The following is a 19,144-nucleotide window of genomic DNA, read 5'->3' as shown; positions in this document are numbered from 1 at the left end:
CACATTAGCTTTCTAAGCATCTGGGTGGGCATGTCTAAATAAAAACCTTTCTAGCAGGCACCGAAAAGGGCGTGGCAAAGGCACCTGGCTGGTGTCAAAAGGCAGGGAGTTCCAAAGTATATGTGCTGCCACACTAAGAGATCAAGTTCTTACAAATGCAGAGTGGATATTTTGTGGCACCTTTGGTAATGCCACTTCTGCCGTTTGAAGTGGTCAAATGGGCACATGTAGGGTAGGCGATCTTTTAAACTGGTCCCAAGTTGTTAAGGGCTTTTTATATGCTAACAGTAACACCTTGAACTTGACCCTGTAGCAAATGGGCAGCCAGTGCAGATCTCTGAGCGCAGGTGTGATATCCTGACAAGGCCTCACTCCTGCCAGCTAACACTCTGCAGCACCAACTGCAGTGTTGCTGGGAACCACAGGACGGGAGGGTACTCTTGTGCTTGGATCATGCTTGTGGGATTCCCACAATGGGCAACTGGTTTGCCACTGCGAGAACAAGATGCTAGACCTGATAGTCCATTGGCCTGACCCAACAAGCTGCTCTCATATTCTGCATTTCGTTTCCCTTTGATCTCACTTCTTATAACCCCCTCCCCAGCCAACCATATATATTTTATATATTTTAGAAAGAGATCTGTAACTCCAGATAACACTTTGTGAACTATAGTCCACAAAAACTAATGCTGCAGTAAGTTTTGTCAAAAGACTTTTGCCTTTTTAATGGTTTGCATCTAACATATTGCCTACAACTCTCTGTTAGATGATCACTGTGTACAGCCTCCCAGGGATGGACCCAGACTGGCTCATAGGAGAGAGGGGCAATCAAAAGGGCAAAGTCCCTGTTACCTACTTGGAACTTCTCAGTTAAGCACACCTGCCGAGGATCCTCCAAGCAAGTCACACACCCTTCCCATGACCTGACATCGTTTTTCAGAGGCTGCTGACTACGTACTTCCATCTAAGGCCATTTGCTCTCTTCTGGGTCAGATTTTTCCCCCTCACTCTGTGTTTGGATTAAGGCACAGAGGCGACCAATGAGCTTTCCAAGGCTTTTAAGATTGACTCTGTCAACCATTCCCACAACTGGCTTCTAGAGTTGGTGGGACCAAACTTGGATTCCCTCTCTGGTCCAATAAGCCCTTTTGAGGATGGCTGACAGGTGAAATGAGGACTAGCCCCTTGCTTTTTTCCTCCTCCTCCTTGTTTCTGCTGCAATTATTTGGGTCAAACCAAATGGAATTAATGGAAGTCACCTGTAATAGGCTGTGTCTTCCCCGTCCTTTTTGTTCCCGCAATTGTTTTTGACCCACCCACAACCTACCCACCCTGGTCCTGCTTTTAACTATTCTATGTATTCTGCTGGAGTCAGTTGTAGGGAGAGCTGGGCATCTGTGGCGCAAAAATCTGGTTTATTTTCAGATTTAAGCCAAGCCTTTGGAGTCCCCTTGCAAAGAAGAATGTTTTAAATGAACCGTGAGTCAACCAGAGGATGAAGGGGGTGGGGGGGGGTAAAGAGATGTAAATGTCAGCAACCCAACTGAATATGTAGCACCTCCTGGAAGGCAAAATCCTCACTTTCTCCCATTATTCTTGACTCCTGCCAACAATTGCTGTGGCAATGAAAGGAAGATGAAAAACACTGAAAAATTAATGGGTTATAGTTGTCTTGGCCTGGTTTAGCTGCTTAAAATACTTGCTATGATTTTATGTGGGGCTGATTTGTTTGTTTGTGTGTGTGTTATTTCTGAGTTTACATTTCCAGCTGTCTTTCCCGCCCCAAAATAACATTCCACCTTTCAAAAAGCTACCTTTATCCTCTCCCCCTCCTGTTGAAACTGGCAAGGCTCATAACCAGAGTCCACTGCTCAATTTCTTGACATGCCCTTCGATTCTGCCCCACATTGGTTCAGCTTGCATATCCCCAGCCATGAGGGCAGGAGACTCTTGGAGTAATGCGAGATGCATTCTGAAACAGCCCATCCTTACCTATGGGCCTCCTCCAGTTCTCACCTGGCCCAGGTATCAAGTAAGCCATAAATCTTTTGCTGGAGACAAGAACCTGTCTGAGAGGGGGGGAGGGTACTTTATTTTGTAGGACAGGTCTTAGTGCAGATTAAACCTTCCATCCTGCTGCTCCTGGGCTGACACAACCTGGCTGGCTTATTTTGTGTTTTGAACTTTTATTTTTTCATCTTGAGCCTTTTGTGGATTATCCTGATGTAACAGATTTCAGAGCACTTCCATATGGTTGACTTTTGCCAATAAAACACCTAGCCTGCACTCCTCCTTGTCTTGGCTCTCTTTGGGGCTGTGTGTGTGTGTGTGTATATGCGCGCAATTCCCCAATACCCAGATTCCACAGAAGGTAATGTTATCAAGGTAAGAGCTTACAGATTTGTAAGACAGGGCTCCTGCCTCTTCAAAGAGGAACACAGAATTTTGACAGGTGGAAAAGCCCTGCTTTTCAACATGGTGTCTTAACTGGAAGATTCAGGACAGATAAATTAAGTACTTCTTCACACAGTGTGTAGTTAGACTGTGGAACTCATTCCCACAGGATGTAGTGATGGCCACCAACTTGGATAGCTCCAAGTGAAAAGATAGACCTTTACTGAAATACGAATGTCCATAGTGGCTGCCAAAGCAATGTTTCGTATACACTTCCAGATTACACACGTGATTTTTCACTCACCAAAGGAGCACAGCACTCTTAGCAGTTGCACCCAGTGTCATCATCCTGAACCAATCAAAATCATTTAGCTCTTCAGATCAGCCTTCATTATACTATCATGTAATAACATAATCATTTTTCACTGTATATTATTCAAGTATTAAGATTATATTAAAGTCTTAATAAAGTCTTTAAACTTAAATACTTTAATAAAGGCAAGACTGTAATTAGCAAAACCAATACATTGTGTTCTGCTGTATCCGTTCACAAACCCAACTGCTGCCTTTATTTAAAGCTGAAGTAACTGCTGAAAGGGTCTGAAGGTACAGTCATACCTCATGTTACGTCTGGTTCATGTTACGTTCTTTCAGGATACGTCCCGCAGCGACCCGGAAGTACCGGAAAGGGTTACTTCCGGGTTTTGCCACTCGCGCATGCGCAGACGCACAAAATGATGTCACGCGCATGCACAGAAGCACTGCCAAACAGCTATTCACAGATTTAGCCACCTGTGTTGCCAATCACCAGGGTTCGGGACTGTCCTGTTCTGGGAAGCTTGGGATCTTGTCCGTTTCCCTTGCTTGGGCGAGCAGCATCAGCTTAAAGCTTTCTTCTATAGTGAGCCCTGCAGCAAAGTCTTCATTCAGAATATCAAGAGATCTGTTTCCCTTGTTCTTTCGTCCAGTTTGTCAGCTTCTGGCCAAAGGGTCAGTTTCCTCCTGATGCAGCTCTGCAATCAAATCCCCTTATTTGGTGGGATTTGCCATCCAGGACATGTGGCCTCTGTGGAATCAGGAGGTTCTTTCCTTCACCTGTAATAGGATATATTGGTTGCCAACCACACCTAGTAGGGCTCTTTTCGTCAGGCTGGAAGGGCAAATGGGACAGCTTGTCTCTGAAAAAGAGAAAAGAAAACTAACAGCAACATTTGATCAGCTCTATGCGCAAAATCTTAGAAACTTTTCTTTACGTTCAGGGCACTGGCATTCTGATGGTTGTGGAGAAAACATTTAAACCCACAACTCTAATTACCAACAAAACCATGAGATTGTATACATTCACTTAACCAAAGGTATTTTTACTTTATGATAAAGACTATTATCAAGACTAAGCAGACTGTATAACAATATTTCAATATTTTCCCCTTCTCATGTTCATAAAGCAACAAGCAGCTTGATCTATGAGCATATGGGGGGTAAACACTGAAATATTGTTACTCAGCTTTTTCTTTATTCTTCTTTCCTTTTTGGAAGAGCAAGAACATTTTAGAAGGTATAAAAGAAAATTCACACAACAACCAGGAATAGTGAGAAAACCAAGAGCAGCAGCATGTTCAGGTTTCCTAAAGCAAAAGGATAGTATCAATTTTTTTTTTTTACAGTATGGAAAAAAGGCATCAGTGAGGAACCAATAATAAGCATAGAAAAATTCGCAGAAATAAGAAAATTCATTATTTTTTATATTTTGGCACACAGAATGGTACAGTATTGCAGGATATAAACAAGGATAAACAATTCTCCAGCCAGGGTATAGGCACAGACTGGAGCAATTTGCTCAGCAAATTGGACCCCTTTCAATACCTGAAAGGAAATAAACTTCAAAAAAATTCATAATCAGATACCACAACATGACCATTATAAATTCATGCCTGGTTATCTTATTTTACACGAGCCATCAGAATACAGAATCAAATCAGGGTTAAAAAAAGGACAGTCATTAGGACCAGGATGACAGTGAATTCTGGAAGGAAACTCACCTGTACTAAGGGCAGCCCCTTTTTTATTACTATTAATAAATAAGCTATTAATATACAAATCAAAGGGATGCAGGTGGTGCTGTGGGTTAAACCACAGAGCCTAGGACTTGCCGATCAGAAGATTGGAGGTTCGAAACCCTGCAATGGGGTGAGCTCCCATTGCTCGGTCTCTGCTCCTGCCAACCTAGCAGTTTGAAAGCACATCAAAGTGCAAGTAGATAAATAGGTACCGCTCCAGTGGGAAGGTAAACGGCGTTTCCGTGCACTGCTCTGGTTTGCCAGAAGCGGCTTAGTCATGCTGGCCGCATGACCTGGAAGCTGTACGCCAGCTCCCTCGGCCAATAAAGCGAGATAAGCGCCTCAACCCCAGAGTCGGTCATGACTGGACCTAATGGTCAGGGGTCCCTTTACCTATACCTTTATACAAATCAAATCAGGGTGAGGGAAAAGAAAGAAAAGAATATTCACTAAAGTCTCACGGAGTTCACTTTCGCGGGGGACTGCAAGAATCAGAAGGCAGGGTTATTATTTTGTTGTTTTAACTATTTACTTGTTTTACCTTGTACATCGTACCTTGGAAGCCGAACAGAATCCGTTCTGGAAGTCCGTTCAACTTCCAGAAACTTTCAAAAAACAAGGCACGGCTTCCAATTGGCTGCAGGAGCTTCCTGCACGCAATCGGAAGCTGCAGAAGCCCCACGGACATTCAGCTTCCAAAGCGACGTTTGCGGCATTCAAGAGCCAAAACGTTTGACTCGCAAGGCGTTCGGATTCCAAGGTACAACTGTATTGTATCCTGTGAATCTCCTTGAGATCTTGTGATGAACGGCTGTACAGAAACCTAATAGAGAAACCTAAAAGAATGTTTATTGAGTCTGGTTCTTGTGGAATAAACCTGCACTGCATAAGGAACAGCAAGGTTTAAAAAGTTGTGCTAAAGAGTAAAAAAAATATATTGATACATCAGAAATGATGAAGCTTTCATTCATGATCTTCTAATAAGAAAACCCAAATGGAAAACATTTTTGAAGACTAGGTATTTTACTTTAAAGATAATGCTAAAATGTGGGGGTCATCTTATACATGGGTAGTGTATAGGGTGAACATTTGATTGGTTGTTGCCGCGGCTGTCAGCAGCTATTGTGCATGTTATTTGTTGCTGCGTCAATAATGGGTGTTGTTGATTGGCCGGCGCTGTGGCAGTTGGGCAGGCGATTGGCAGCTTATGTGCGGGTGAGCAATTTTCGGCATTTCCCCTAAAAAAGCTAAAAAACCTTTGGTAATCCCCTCCTCTGGGCAATCCAATCCTCTGCAAAAAAAAAAAAGCTCAACAACATTTTGCTATCTACCCCCATTCCTGAAATTTCAGTCCCCCCAAATAGGGGCATCAGTCTTATACATGGGGGCATCTTATAGATGGAAAAGTACGGTAACTCTTTGTGGGAGTCTGCACAAGCTTAAGGCTTAGCTCCATTCTCTCCCTGAGTGGTTGGCCAATATGATGTACACAAGGAAGGCATGTAAAGCCCTGGGAATTACACCAAACTTTACAAGTAGCTCTCCTGAACCTCAGAGAAGTCAAAGTAAAATCACAGTTTTTCCGTCAGGAGCCTGAAAAAGAGTTGAGCAAGCTGATATAAGATGAAGTATCTCCTATATTTCTTGCTTTGGACTGGTCAATAAATCTTAAATTGACATGCAAGAACCTAGCAATAAAAGCCCTTCAATAAATTTGGCCCTAGAACTGGCCTTGGCAGAGGACGTAAACAAGGCCAATTTGAGAAATAAATTGGGGCAAACCGATGAGCTTATACAGAGGCAGTCTTTTGAGCTCAGTAAAAGCCATTTCCCGACAAGCAGTCATCTGTAAAGGCACACAAACAGAGGAGAGAGACACAACTCCAGGATCAGCTTCATATGGTTTGCTCAGAATTAACCCTCATCAAAAACTTCCTTATGATCAGCAATGGGCTGCTTACAACATTAGTGGAAAGTTTTAGATTTCAAGAAAGAGCTTTAGAGTCAAAAGATACTGATAGGTCATCTAGTTAAAACCAGCCAGTAATCACTGAAATGACAAATGCAAAAGAAGTCACCAGACGGTACCAGACGGTATAAGAAAAAAATCTAAAGCGTTGAAGAAAAGTAAAAATATTAAAAACTTTAAGAAGCAGAAGTAAACTCATTGTGCAAATAAAAATCAATTACAGAAGCTTTACAAGGTGATACCAACAGATTCCACTCTTGACACAAATAAGCCTACATCAAAAGCCCATAGGAAAAAAGGGAAAAGGAAAAAGACAGCAGCAAATGTTGCTAAATCACAGCAAATGCTAGAGAAGAAAATTGAGAGGAAAATTAAGGAACTGAGGATGGGGTGTAGATATTGGATAAACAACAGTAACTGGGCATACTTTATACTCTTCTAATTGCTTCTTGAATTTTCTTTACTAGTCATGACACTAATTTTTGATTTGGAAATTTGAGAGGGATCAAACTTTGAACCCTATTTCCCATAAATTCACAACACAGAACAAGACAAAAACTTACAAAAGAAACCACAGATAAAATATGTGTTACAAAACAAGAGATCCGTCTGTCCAAGACTTGTTTAGACAACAGCTACAATTCCACTCACTCACTTCAATCCATTTATATACAAGGTTGATTCCTTGCAGTTTACTTCCATTCAACAATGTTTAAAGCAGTATCACAAACGAAAATTCACTGCAATGGAATCATAAATAGGAAACTCATCCAAATCAAAGGATGCTGCCTTGCAATTTATATCACTGCAATGGGCTCATAGGTAGGAGAAACATTCAACACCTGGGAACTACTAGTTCAGGCAGGAGCGTAGAAAGGGGGGGGCAATCCGCCCTGGGTGACATTCAGCGCACCGCCTGCCTGCAACTCCCAAGCCTACCCTGAGCCGTCGGGGTAAGGGGAGGAGCTGCGTCGCTTTGCCAGTGGCACCCCCCCTTCCCCCTTCATATTATAATAATATAATAATAATAATTTATTATTTATACCCCGCCCATCTGGCTGAGTTTCCCCAGCCACTCTGGGCGGCTTCACAATCAAGTGTTAAAAGCAGTACAGCATTAAATATTAAAAACTTCCCTGAAGTTTATATTGACAGCTTGGGGGAAGCTTGGGAGTCGCAGGCGGTGCGTCTAATGCCCACCATGGGCAGCTCGTTCTACCCCCATGAGTGGCACGCTCCGCCCGCGGCTGCAGGGAGCGCATGCCGTTCCGAGCACCCAAGCTGCTATTCCGTGCCTGGGAGGGCACCCTCTGCGCCACGCCTCTCTCGGGAGCGCGCCCGCCCTGAGCAGCGCTGGCATATGCTCTGCCTCTGAGTTCAGGGTACCCTGAGCAAACCAGTTTCAGAAAAGAATGCTGGGAAGAGTCCTTTTTAGACATCATACTAAACAGAGCTTACTGAACTCCTGTAAGCCAGGTTCTTTTTAGACTTGGGGAGGTGTACTAGGGCCCCAATCACGCTTAAGAAAGGTTTGTGTAGGGCATCCTTTTTGTGGTATCTCTGCTGACAGCAACAGGGAACCATGTCACAAGGAAAGTTTACCAATCACAATAGGGTCATTTGTGGGTTTGGGGCGAGGGATGGAGAAAGGAAAGAGACTGCTGATCTCAAGGGACATGCAGAAACCTAAGCTACCAGTCACACTGCAGGTTCATATAGACAACCAAGACAAACAAAACAAATAGAACAAACAAAATGTAATAGAATAAAAGAAAAGAACCCCATCACAAGATTTTTGGTTGCAATCACCCAGCAAAAATCCAAAAAAATACCAATACAGTGGTACCTCGGGTAACAGATGCTTCAGGTTACAGACACTTCAGGTTACAGACTCCGCTAACCCAGTAGTACCTCGGGTTAAGAACTTTGCTTCAGGATGAGAACAGAAATCGTGTGGCGGTGGCGCGGCAGCAGCAGGAGGCCCCATTAGCTAAAGTGGTACCTCAGGTTAAGAACAGTTTCAGGTTAAGAACGGACCTCCAGAACGAATTAGGTTCTTAACCCGAGGTACCACTATATAACCAGAAACAACAAAACCAGCAAATCAGCCCCAAAGGTACCGTATGTTTTGCTCTATAAGACTCACTTTTCCCCTCCTAAAATGTGTGGGCGTCTTATGGGGCAAATGCAGGCTGTGCAGCTATCCCAGAAGCCAGAACAGCAAGAGGGATCGCTGCTTTCACTGCGCAGCGATCCCTCTTGCTGTTCTGGCTTCTGGGATTCAGAATATTTTTTTTCTTGTTTTCCTTCTCCGAAAGTTAGGTGCGTCTTATTGTCTGGTGCGTCTTATAGAGCGAAAAATACGGTCATTTATAAATAAATGAAAGCGGATTTTCACTTAATGCCTGCGTCAAATAACATAGGGATTAATACTCTTACTGCCACGTGAGCTTCAGAGAAGTTAGTGCTGAAAGGAGGGGCAGGGCAGGCAAAGAGTGGGATTTTTTAAAATGTTGGATCTCCTGAGGCACTTCTGCCCATCCCAGTCTCTCCACCTCAGTCTGGTTCCCAAAACTCTGTGGTGTTCTAGTCAATCCCTATCCCAATGACCAAACTGTTGGAGAAATTTAAAAGGGGTTCCTAGACTGCAAGGTATCCCTTGCAGAAACCCGAAAGACAAGGATGCTGGCTTCAAGTGAATAGTCCTTTATTGAAATACAAATGCATATAGGGACAGCCTCAAAAATAAGGCTGCTACTGCCAAAAAACACATCCAAAGCAATGTTTCATACACACTTCCAGATTACACAAGTGATTTCTATTCACCAAAAAATCACAACACTCTTTGCAGTTGCAACCTAGTGTCATCATCCTGAACCAATCAAAATCATTTGGCTTCTCAGATCAGCCCTCACTGTATCATGTGATAACATATAATCATTTTCTTTATTAAGATTTTGCTGGTTTCTCTCTTCATTAAATGTTTCCCGATACCCTCTTTCATCTATCTACAAAACATTTCAAGATTGAGCACAACTGCCATACCTGGCTGATTTTCATGCAAGTCACCAGATTCTAAGTGTTTCTTGTTTTCAGTGTTCTGGAACGAACATTCGCTATACAGTGGTACCTCGGGTTACAGTGGTACCTACAGGTTACAGACTCCGCTAACCCGGAAATAGTACCTCGGGTTAAGAACTTTGCTTCAGGATGAGAACAGAAATCGCGCGGCGGCAGCGGGAAGCCCCATTAGCTAAAGTGGTATCTCAGGTTAAGAACAATTTCAGGTTAAGAAAGGACCTCCAGAACGAATTAAGTTCTTAACCCGAGGTACCACTGTATATTGTACCTGAAAGCAACTCATTCTGTACTGTAAAATGTAGGTGCAGCCCTTTTTCAGTTTAGCCGTAGGCTCAAAAGAAAATGGAATCATCAAAGCATGAGGTTTTTCTCCATCACAAATTCATAGAGGTGAGGGCTATTGAAAGCTACTAAACACGACGCTGAGCTCTGCCTCCATGATTAGAGGAAGTAAATGCTTCTGAATATCAGTTGCTGGGAGCCGTAAGAGGTAAGACTGCTTTTGTGTTCAAACTGTGCTAGTGGGCTGGCCACTGAGAACAGGATGTGGGACTAGATGGGCCTCCTTTTGGCCTGATCCATCAGGACTCTTCTTATGTTCTTAAGTCTTAAGTCCACAACAACTGAAGGGCACCAGCAGATGGAGGCTGGACTAAATAAAGCCTCTGTTTTCAGTAGGGGCTGGTAGAAGGAAAACAAATGTCTCCTGACCACCCTTATTTCAAAAGAAATACAGCCCCCTCCTTCACTATAATCTGCCCAGTGCACAAGTGGGGTGTTCCTTAAATGTTATACTTATACAGCATGCAGCCATGGGTTTGCTTCACACATAATACTGAGCTACAAACCCAGCACAAAGTAACCATAGTTTGTTGTTACTACTCAAGCCACGGATTGTTTCAATCATGGTTTGGTGATGCGTCCAAACCCAATAGTCTAGTTTCAGCCACTCCGTGCCAAATGCCCACCAAGTGCCAGGGTTACGAGGCAAGTCAGCTGGAAAATGGAAGCATATCTCAGTGTTATGTGCGAATATGGCCACTACAAAGCCCTGCAGAAAACAGAACTACCTACTCTACTCATTTGTCATGTAAACTTAATGCATCAGCTCTCTGCCAGCTATGACATTTAAGGATGTAGGGTATGTGGTGCTCTGTAGCAGGCTTAGCCCCCACACTGCTTGATGAATCTTCTGTTTTTACTATGAATTACTTTGCCCTGAAGGGTTGAATTAATAATAATAATAATAAACCAGCAGCCTGACACCAACTGGACTCGAGAAATTTAGAATTCCACAGCCACTTAGAAATATGCTTTTTAATCAGTATAAACAGGAAATGGGTGGTACAAAAATGTGAGATAACAAAGCAATGGAGTTCTAACTTCAAAATTCATACTGAAACAGGAAGAGAAGGTGGTCACCTTTAAAAACATCTTGCCTTTGCTTTCTGAATGGTCCAGTAAGTATAAAAAACAGCACTTGGAAGATGATCTCTAGGCTGAAATCAATCATTTGGCCTGTGCTTCACCAGAGAAGAGGCAACATTTAAATAATGCCCAATCCAGGGTAGTAGCGGGGGTAGGGAAGAGATTCCAAGCCACCTTTTCCTCTCCATCCTCTTTCCTTCTTCAAGTTGTGGAAGAGCTAAGGAAAGGAATCAGTTCATCAATACATATAAAGTCACGTCAGGTTTACCTGACACACAAGGCTCGTTTTGTATGAACGAGGCACTGTTTGCAGACCACTCCACATCCTCTAGACGTTGTGCTCTTCTGGTGAAGGCATCTCACAGTTTCCTTTGCCTGGCTGAGGCAAGGCAGGTGGCAGGGCTACATCCAAAAGCTGATGGAAGTGAACTCAGATGGGATTTCAAAATGGCACCTGGGGTCTTATCTCTGCATGTGCCTAACGAAGGCCTGGACGAGCTGGAAGAGCGGCTCCTGTCCCTCGGGGCCTAGCTTTGAGGAAGACTTCCCTTGTGAAGAGGAGAGAATGCTCACAGAAGAAGAACTGGGGCCACCCCGGCGGAAGTAACGGGACAGGCTGGAAAGAAGCGTGCTCTGGAAATAAGACATAGGGAGAGTTAGAGTCCTTCCTTCATACGGTATCCGTCAGACTTTGTTTCAGTCCAGGACACAACCCTACCTTCTACTTTCTTCTACTATTTCAAAGACTGACATTTACCTGGAGATCAGTTGGGACAGGTGTACAGGGTTGTAGAATTTACGTTTTATGCAAAGTGAAATTGAAATTGGTAAACTGGACTAATGTATTAGCCATTAATTTCAGCAGATCTACTCTAGGTAGGACTAGCACGGGAGGCAACCCACATGGAATTTCAAAGATGTGCATTAATTCACTCTATGCATGGACATTAACAACCGTAGACACTGACACATTGGTACAGTTTGGGCTTTTTACATAATCATACAGTTGTAGGGTTGGAACAGACCACAAGAGACATCTAGTCCAGCCCCCTGAAATGCAGGAGTCAGAAGCTAAAGAGTCTCCAACAGCTGGCCATTCAAACCTCTGTTCAAACATATCCAATGTTATTTAATTTTAACTCTTGGGGTATAATACAAGCATCTAAACTACTTACCAGCTCAGAGCTGAGCTCCTGTTTCATCCGCTGCTTGTCTCGTGGGTGGACTGTTGGATCCTTTAGGTACCGGAGAGCCTGAGAGATGAGCAGGTAGAAACAGTTTTCCATTGTAAACATCAGAAGTGACCTGGAGGAGGAGGGAAGAGGTAGTGTCAAGCCGGCTGACAAACAAAAGACCAGATGAAACTCAGTGGTAAGCCTGGGAGCTAGAGGTGCCGTTTCAACCCTAGGTAAACATGAGCACAGATTCTACACTCAGGACATTCTCACTGACTGGGCCTGTCCAACAGCAGCTGCAAAAGTTGTAGGTATCTCTTCTCATGTCCCACCGATTAACTGACAATTGCAAAAAGTTAAAACATGAACCTAGGATCTACAGAGCAAATCAAGCATAAAGTGTACAGTATTGCCGGGAGGGAGAAGAGCCACCCTGTTTCCTGTTCCATAGGGCAGTAAAAGGAACGTAGGTACTTACTTGAGGGTCTTGTTCCCCTCCTGCTGGGTGGCCAGCTCTGCAGCCAAAGTGAAAGGCTCCTTCATCTTATCCAGCTTTGGGGAGAAGGGAAAAGCTGTGTTATATTCAAAAGCCAGACATTCAGCCAGGCCCAGTGTATTCTGTAACCCCATGCAAGCACAGAATTCAGCACTGAATGCAGAATTCAGCACTGAATGCAGAATTCAGCTTTCATTTTTTTTAGAGCACCCTTTAGGGAGCTTCTTCCCAATAAAGGAAATGTAGTTTTGATTCCTTTCTACCCTGAGGAAGGAACAGCACACAATGTCTAGACAAAATTGCTGATCGAACAGTGAATGGAGGAGCAGCTCTGGAAAATCCCTGCTGCCACAAAGCAAGGGACTATACTATCCCCCAAGGAAGGGGTAACGTTGTTCTGATTTGCCTGGGCAGAGCCATGTGTCTCAGGATAGCCTCCTGGGAAAAGATGTAGCCTAAGGGACCTGTGCAAGGTCCCAGGTTCAATCCCCACCAGCCATCTCAAAACATCCACTGAGACATCCCTTGACCACAATCTCTCACTATTGGTCTCTGTGGCCGCAATGGGTCAGTGCATCTGGCTGTTAACCAGAAGGTTGGTGGTTTGAGCCCACCCAGGGACAGCTGTGGGCAGGATTCCTGTGCTGGAGGGGATTGGACTAGATGACCCCCTAGAGGTCTCTTACAAATCTACAATTCTATGATTCACACACAACTTTTTAAACTCCTTGCAATCAAGCACATCCCCTCCCAGTTCCTTTTTAGGGGGGAAAAACAACTGTGGGCTCCTCCACAGGGTCAGCTTGTGCTCTCCTGATCCTTACTTCTCCCAGCATGTTCAGGGCCACGTTGACTGTGGCCAGGAGGGTCCCAAAGGAGGGGGGCACTTCAGAATCAAAAGCCGGAGTGGTGAAGCTCAGCATGAAAAGGATGTTGTACTCGGCGAGGTCCAGTGACTACAACAGAAAAAACAGGGTCAAAACCAAATGGAAGTCAAAATCAGTCTTCTCTTGAGGCTGTAGTTGAACCTCTGTCCCTCTGGGTGTTGGTGAACTACAACTCCACCATCCCTGGCCATGTTTGCTGAGGCTGATGGGAGCTTTAGTTCAGCAACAGTCGGAGGACTGCCGGCCAGATGCAAAGACCAGCTAAATCTTTATTTCACCAATACCACCAGGAGTCACTTGATCTATTTATTGTTCATTTTACATCCAGCCCTTTCTCCCAAAGGAGCCCTGGTTAGCAAACATGTCAATAATTAAAAAATGCAAATGAAACTTTTAAAAGCAGTTTTAAAAATTTCAGAAAAACAAACTATCACCTACCCTCACAGCTAATAATTTCAGGTTATAGTAATTTACCAGATGCCATGCCTTTCAGCCACCTGGTAAATCCTCCCTAATAGTTAATACGGAGGTAGCTCTGTATTACGGAGGGCATTCCACACACACAGAGGGCATTCCACACACCTACGGAGGGCATTCCACACACAGGGAACCACTCTCAAGAAGGCCCTGTCACAGCTCAAAGCCAACCGGGCGACCTCCAGTGGCAGCACCACCAAAAGGGGCCCAATTGTAGGCCCTGAGATGGTTGATAATGAAGGCGCTCTTTAAGCCACTTGGGTCCCAAGCCATTATGCAGAAACTGGAGAGAAACATCAACTGGTCACATCTGAAGTCTCACTTATGACAGAGGCTTAGTTCTCATCCATGGGCATATGTTTGAATTTGTAAGTGAGTGCCATGGGTGCCACACACACCGTAATCACTTCTCCTCTCCCCTTCCCCTTGTTAGCAACCCCCACCCCAGAGAGAAATAAGGAACATCTAGACACACACTTCATTTTCCCAACAGATCTGGGTAAAATATGGTCTAAGTGACACTTATCAGCAACTATGGCACCACAGAGCTTGAAAGAGGAAATTGGACAGAGTGTCGCTCTTCCAACTTCCTCCTTCAGCTTTATGCACTTTTCAAGGGATATAAAAAGTAATCATTGCCAGCACCAAGAGGGCAGGGAATGGGTGCGCTTCCTGGGTGCCATGGGAAGTCCATGCCAGGGGCACCACCGCAGAATTCTGGACTCTTCCTCCTAAGAGTCTGGCTTATTATACCTGATCAAGAAGGATTTGGCAGACATCTGGAGTGAAGTGGCGTAGGGCAGCGAGGGACTTGCTGAGGATTTTAAGGAGGCTGTACTGCACAGCGCGCAGAGCCTTCTGCTCAGCAGCCTCCGTCTCCGGACTGGGAGGCTTGGCAGAGGTCTGTGGGGGGCGCTGGACATGAGGCAGGATGGTAGACGGGAGCGGCTCTCCATTCTTGGTCTGAAAAGAAGTCCAAGCAAGTGAAGGGAGGGACATGGGACAAGAGCACGGACTACATACACATACACAGGCATACACATACACACACACGCACGCCAGGCAAACTATCACCACTACTGGGGAGGTTTTTGCAAAAGGAGCCTTTGCTTTGTTCAGATTCAGGTCAAGCTGGCAGCCAGTTGGAATCCTGGTATGTGTGCTCGTCCCCCTTTGAATTACTAGCCCCTCACACAAAGTATGAAAAGAACTGGAAGCAGTGAAATTTCACTCATTTACTTCCATTTCATAAAATTTATATATTATTAGGTTGTAAAAAGGGGGGGTGGAGCACACCTCAATGCAGTTTACAAAAAAAGAATGAAATTATGAGTTAATTTTTTTTTGAAAAACTACTATTTAAAGCTGTCTTCCACAATCTGGTGCACTCCAGGCTTTTTGCACCACACTTCCCATAATCCCTGGCTATTGACTATGCTAGCTGGGGTTTATGGGGTTTATTTTTTCTTCTTTTTTAATAAGGTTATTAAAGCTTTATCATAATCCAGTAACATAAAAGAAACTAATCTAAATTGAAATAAAAGCAAAGGAATAAAGAGAAAAGAAAATGCAGAGTCCTCTTTCAACCCTAGTCTCTCACAAAAAGTGGTGGACCCTTCCAGCTCACACCTGAGAGATTTCCATTCGCCTCCCACCCTGGGAGATCTTCCCTTCTTTGCCTCTCACACAGGGTCTAACTCTATGATTCTATGACATCCGCTAGCAAGGCAGGTGGTCATGGTTTATGGGAAATGACCTCAGGGGCTAAATGAGGCAGCCTGCTGGGCGGTTTCTGCCCCGGGACCAAAGGTTTCCTATTCCTGGAACTTATCTTCCACTTTCTGTAAAATTACTGCCTGCCCCCCAACACACACACACACATCAGTAACAATACAATGGTATCTCGGGTTACAAACACCTCAGCTTACAAACACTTCGGGTTACAGACTCCTCTAATCCGGAAGTAGTGCCTCGGGTTAAGTACTTTGCCTGAGGATGAAAACAGAAATCGCACACTGGCAGCGGGAGGCCCCATTAGCTAAAGTGGTACCTCAGGTTAAGAACGGACCTCCGGAACAAATTAAGTTTGTAACCAGAGGTACCACTGTAGTAGTAGGCAAGTCATGGAACAACAATGGCTGCCCACATGTGGCCATTCATGAGTAATTCAAATTATTTCCAGGTCCAGATCAGAACATTGGTCTCTTGTTCAATCCTGGGAGTCTCCACTTGCAGTCTGAAGCGGCACAGGCCAAGCCTAGCTTCAGTGAGAACCAGCCATCTCAGCCCCTTACCTGTATGTAGTGTTGCAGCATTTTCCGACTGTGCAGAAGTGAAGTGCAGGCCTGGCACAGGTAACACAGGTTCACCTGAAATGTTCAAGAAAATGTCTCTTATAACAAATCTCCTGATAAATGGAAAATAAAGCCAATGTCACATCAGGAGGATAGAGGATGAACCACCTCAAAGAGCCCAAGTTCAAATTTTAGCCTGATATCTTGAAGGAGTCACCTCTTAACCTCTATTTTTCATCTGGATGTAGAATATCTTCCCTTGCCAAAGCAGACCAAATTATAAGGGGAAAGACCACCTAAACTCCTGGGTGTAAACAGCCTTTAACCAGGATAGAAAACTGAGCAGAAACCCTTGTGCAGGGAAAGACACTGACATAGCAGGAAAGGCAGGATTAAACACCCTTCCATACCAATGATACCTCAACCGATTCAGGACCAAGGTAGGAAAAGTATTATGCTTTTTTATTTGTTTTTTACTTTTAACAATAAGCAGAGGGCAACCATATTCAAGGACTTGAATGGTGTGGTCCTTGTGTGATGCAACACAAAATCGAACTTCATTCTCGGTAAGCTATTAACAACCTCGGTCCTTTTGCCTGGAAAGGCGAAAAACCTCAGAAGCCAACAACCTTGGTTAAGATTGAACCACCAACATTTCTTCCTCAGAAAGTTCACCCTCCACCCCAACAGCTCTTCCCTACAGAGGACCACTGTCCACAGGCTAAAGCATTAGCAGGACCATCCGCCCCCTTAGCTGGCTCCATGATGACTGGAGAAGAGCCCCTAAAACAGGGAGAGAAGGAGACCTCACAGAACTGCTATTTGATGGAGCTCTGTGAGATCCTCTTTTATGCATCCTGGATGATGCCACCTCTTTCCCTTGCAGGCTTCCTATGAACAGGAGCTCCCCCTTCTGTGTTTATTATGTGGGAGGGAGTTCTTTACCTCTTTGTAAATGCAAGAGTGTACCAATGGGGGGGGGGCAATCTGACAAAGGAAATAGTATTGCTCACCCCACCTGCAGAATGGGTGGGTGAATGGGGAGCTCCTGCCTCAAAGTGCTAAGCACAACCAGAGGAGGGGCCATTAGAGTTTCACCAGACCCCTCCTCGGCGACCATCTTGTCCAGAGGTGGCTGAATCAGCAGGCAAAGCCATAACATCCATGGCACACTGACTGTGCATTGCTGAGGACAGAACACATGACACTCGGGGAAAGCAATATGGAGACTCCACCATGACAAGAGTGCCATGGGACCCAAGCCCCATTACAGGACTGAGAAAGAGGGGAGTCACTGAGCGGCCACCTCTTGGGACGTTGCAGAATGTACACTACAAAAATATCCCCCCTGCTCAGGAACGTTCATCACCAGAATTATTATAAAGGCAGCAAACTTTACTGTAAACACAGGCAGAGAACAGATCCCTCCTTTTCCATAGAAGTTTGCTAGGAGCGATCACAGTGCATTGCAGATACAGCAAAATACTACTAAAAATCACCAAAAGAGAACAATAAAATGCACTTCAGGGTGAAGGAGTCTGGCAATTTAACAACAACTACTACTTAAAAGTGATTTCTGCCCATCCTCTAAAGCCTTTCTTCTAGAAACCTCCTCTTTACAATCTGGGCCCAATAGCCATTTCCAAGTAGGGCTCTCTCATTAGAGAAATCAATTCGGCTTTAGGCTTTGGTTTCAGGCTTAAGGATAATGAACTTTGCTCTGATCAACAATAAGGTGACATGGGGTAATGGTGAGGGTGACATTTGATGACTCATGCTGCTTTAACCACAAGGACAAAGTTGTGCAAAAGTGTTTAATCGTGTGTAAACACAGTAAAGGCAATATGCAAACAAAATTTAATAGGAGAGGGACATGCAGACAACTAGTTCTCCCTACCTGCACGTCTCTTAGAAGCTGAGGCAGGTGGAAGTGCCACTCCTTCAGGAAGTTAGCGAGCTGAAGAATGAACCCAACCGTATGATCTGCTTCTTCAAGGCAGGCCAAATTCTGTACAGTCCGGACTGCAGTCAGGCACTGGAAAAGGGGGTGGGGGGAAAAGACCTTAAAGAGCAGGAATTTCCTCTTTTTCTCTCTGTCTTTCAGTGCAGGCTCTGATATTCACTGTGCCACAGCTACAGGAATACTGGAGCATCCCTACCGTCTCTCATCAATCTAACAAGACATCCTGACCATCTCCCACCCCACTTTCTTTCTGAACAGGGAAAAGCTGGTCAAGACATCTGTTCTGCATGTCAGTGTGGCAGCACCTAATAACAGACAGGCGCCTTCTCTTTTGTCATTCTGGCACCTGCTAAAGATGCCCATCTTTCAACAAGACTTCTAGATGGAGATCTTTATTGAAGTTGGCATGTGGATTGCATCTGAACTGATCTTTGGTACATGCTGTTGTGATTTTAAACTCTCGGTGTGTATCATCACACTCACACAATTTTTATATACGCAGCTTTAAAAATATTTTTTATATATTGTTTTAAATATGTTCTTATTACAGTATACTGTAAATAGCTTCAGGATGGCCCATGGGAAGTGATTCAAAAATGAAATGATGGTGACTTCTGGTGTAGGATGACGCTGTGAGGAAAGGCTCTCAGCTCTTTCCTGATAAAAATGCTTTCAAACTTCTGAATCATTGGACTGTGTGGACAAAGATTTTGATTATCAGCTGAAAAAAAGTTCTCATTACATATTATTTTGCTTTTAATGACCTGCTGCGATGACAACTTGGACTAAACAATCAACACTGGACTTAATTCTAACTGCGCCACTATCTGCTGAGCCAGGGGAATTGGCAGAGGAGGATCCTCATACTAATTTGTTGAAAGAGACAAGTCTTAAAGCCGATCCAACGAGATCAGAGCTTAAAA

General features: G+C 44.3%; 2 protein-coding genes across 7 annotated transcripts in view; one reads left to right on the top strand and one right to left on the bottom strand.

Annotated features, from left to right (window-relative positions):
- The window catches only part of SH3GLB2 (SH3 domain containing GRB2 like, endophilin B2), a 54,876-nt gene extending 52,590 nt beyond the window's left edge, over positions 1-2,286 (top strand). For all 4 annotated transcript variants that reach the window (XM_080989901.1, XM_080989900.1, XM_080989898.1 and 1 more), the window contains one exon: positions 767-2,286. In XM_080989901.1, coding sequence (XP_080846027.1) covers positions 767-874 — 108 coding nt within the window. In that variant the 3' untranslated portion in view covers positions 875-2,286. The remainder of the gene's footprint in view (positions 1-766) is intronic.
- Positions 2,287-9,112: 6,826 nt separating this feature from the next.
- NUP188 (nucleoporin 188) overlaps positions 9,113-19,144 on the bottom strand; it is a 47,426-nt gene continuing 37,394 nt past the window's right edge. For all 3 annotated transcript variants that reach the window (XM_080989709.1, XM_080989711.1, XM_080989710.1), the window contains exons 38-44: positions 18,156-18,293; positions 16,259-16,333; positions 14,718-14,927; positions 13,425-13,556; positions 12,583-12,656; positions 12,105-12,234; positions 9,113-11,562 (exon numbers count right to left, since the gene is read on the bottom strand). In XM_080989709.1, coding sequence (XP_080845835.1) covers positions 11,392-11,562; positions 12,105-12,234; positions 12,583-12,656; positions 13,425-13,556; positions 14,718-14,927; positions 16,259-16,333; positions 18,156-18,293 — 930 coding nt within the window. In that variant the 3' untranslated portion in view covers positions 9,113-11,391. The remainder of the gene's footprint in view (positions 11,563-12,104; positions 12,235-12,582; positions 12,657-13,424; positions 13,557-14,717; positions 14,928-16,258; positions 16,334-18,155; positions 18,294-19,144) is intronic.

The sequence above is a fragment of the Podarcis pityusensis genome (assembly GCF_964106645.2).
Source record: "Podarcis pityusensis genome assembly, chromosome: Z".
Taxonomy (NCBI): domain Eukaryota; kingdom Metazoa; phylum Chordata; class Lepidosauria; order Squamata; family Lacertidae; genus Podarcis; species Podarcis pityusensis.
Note: the sequence above shows the minus strand (reverse complement) of the source record. Positions and strands in the feature narration are given on the sequence as shown.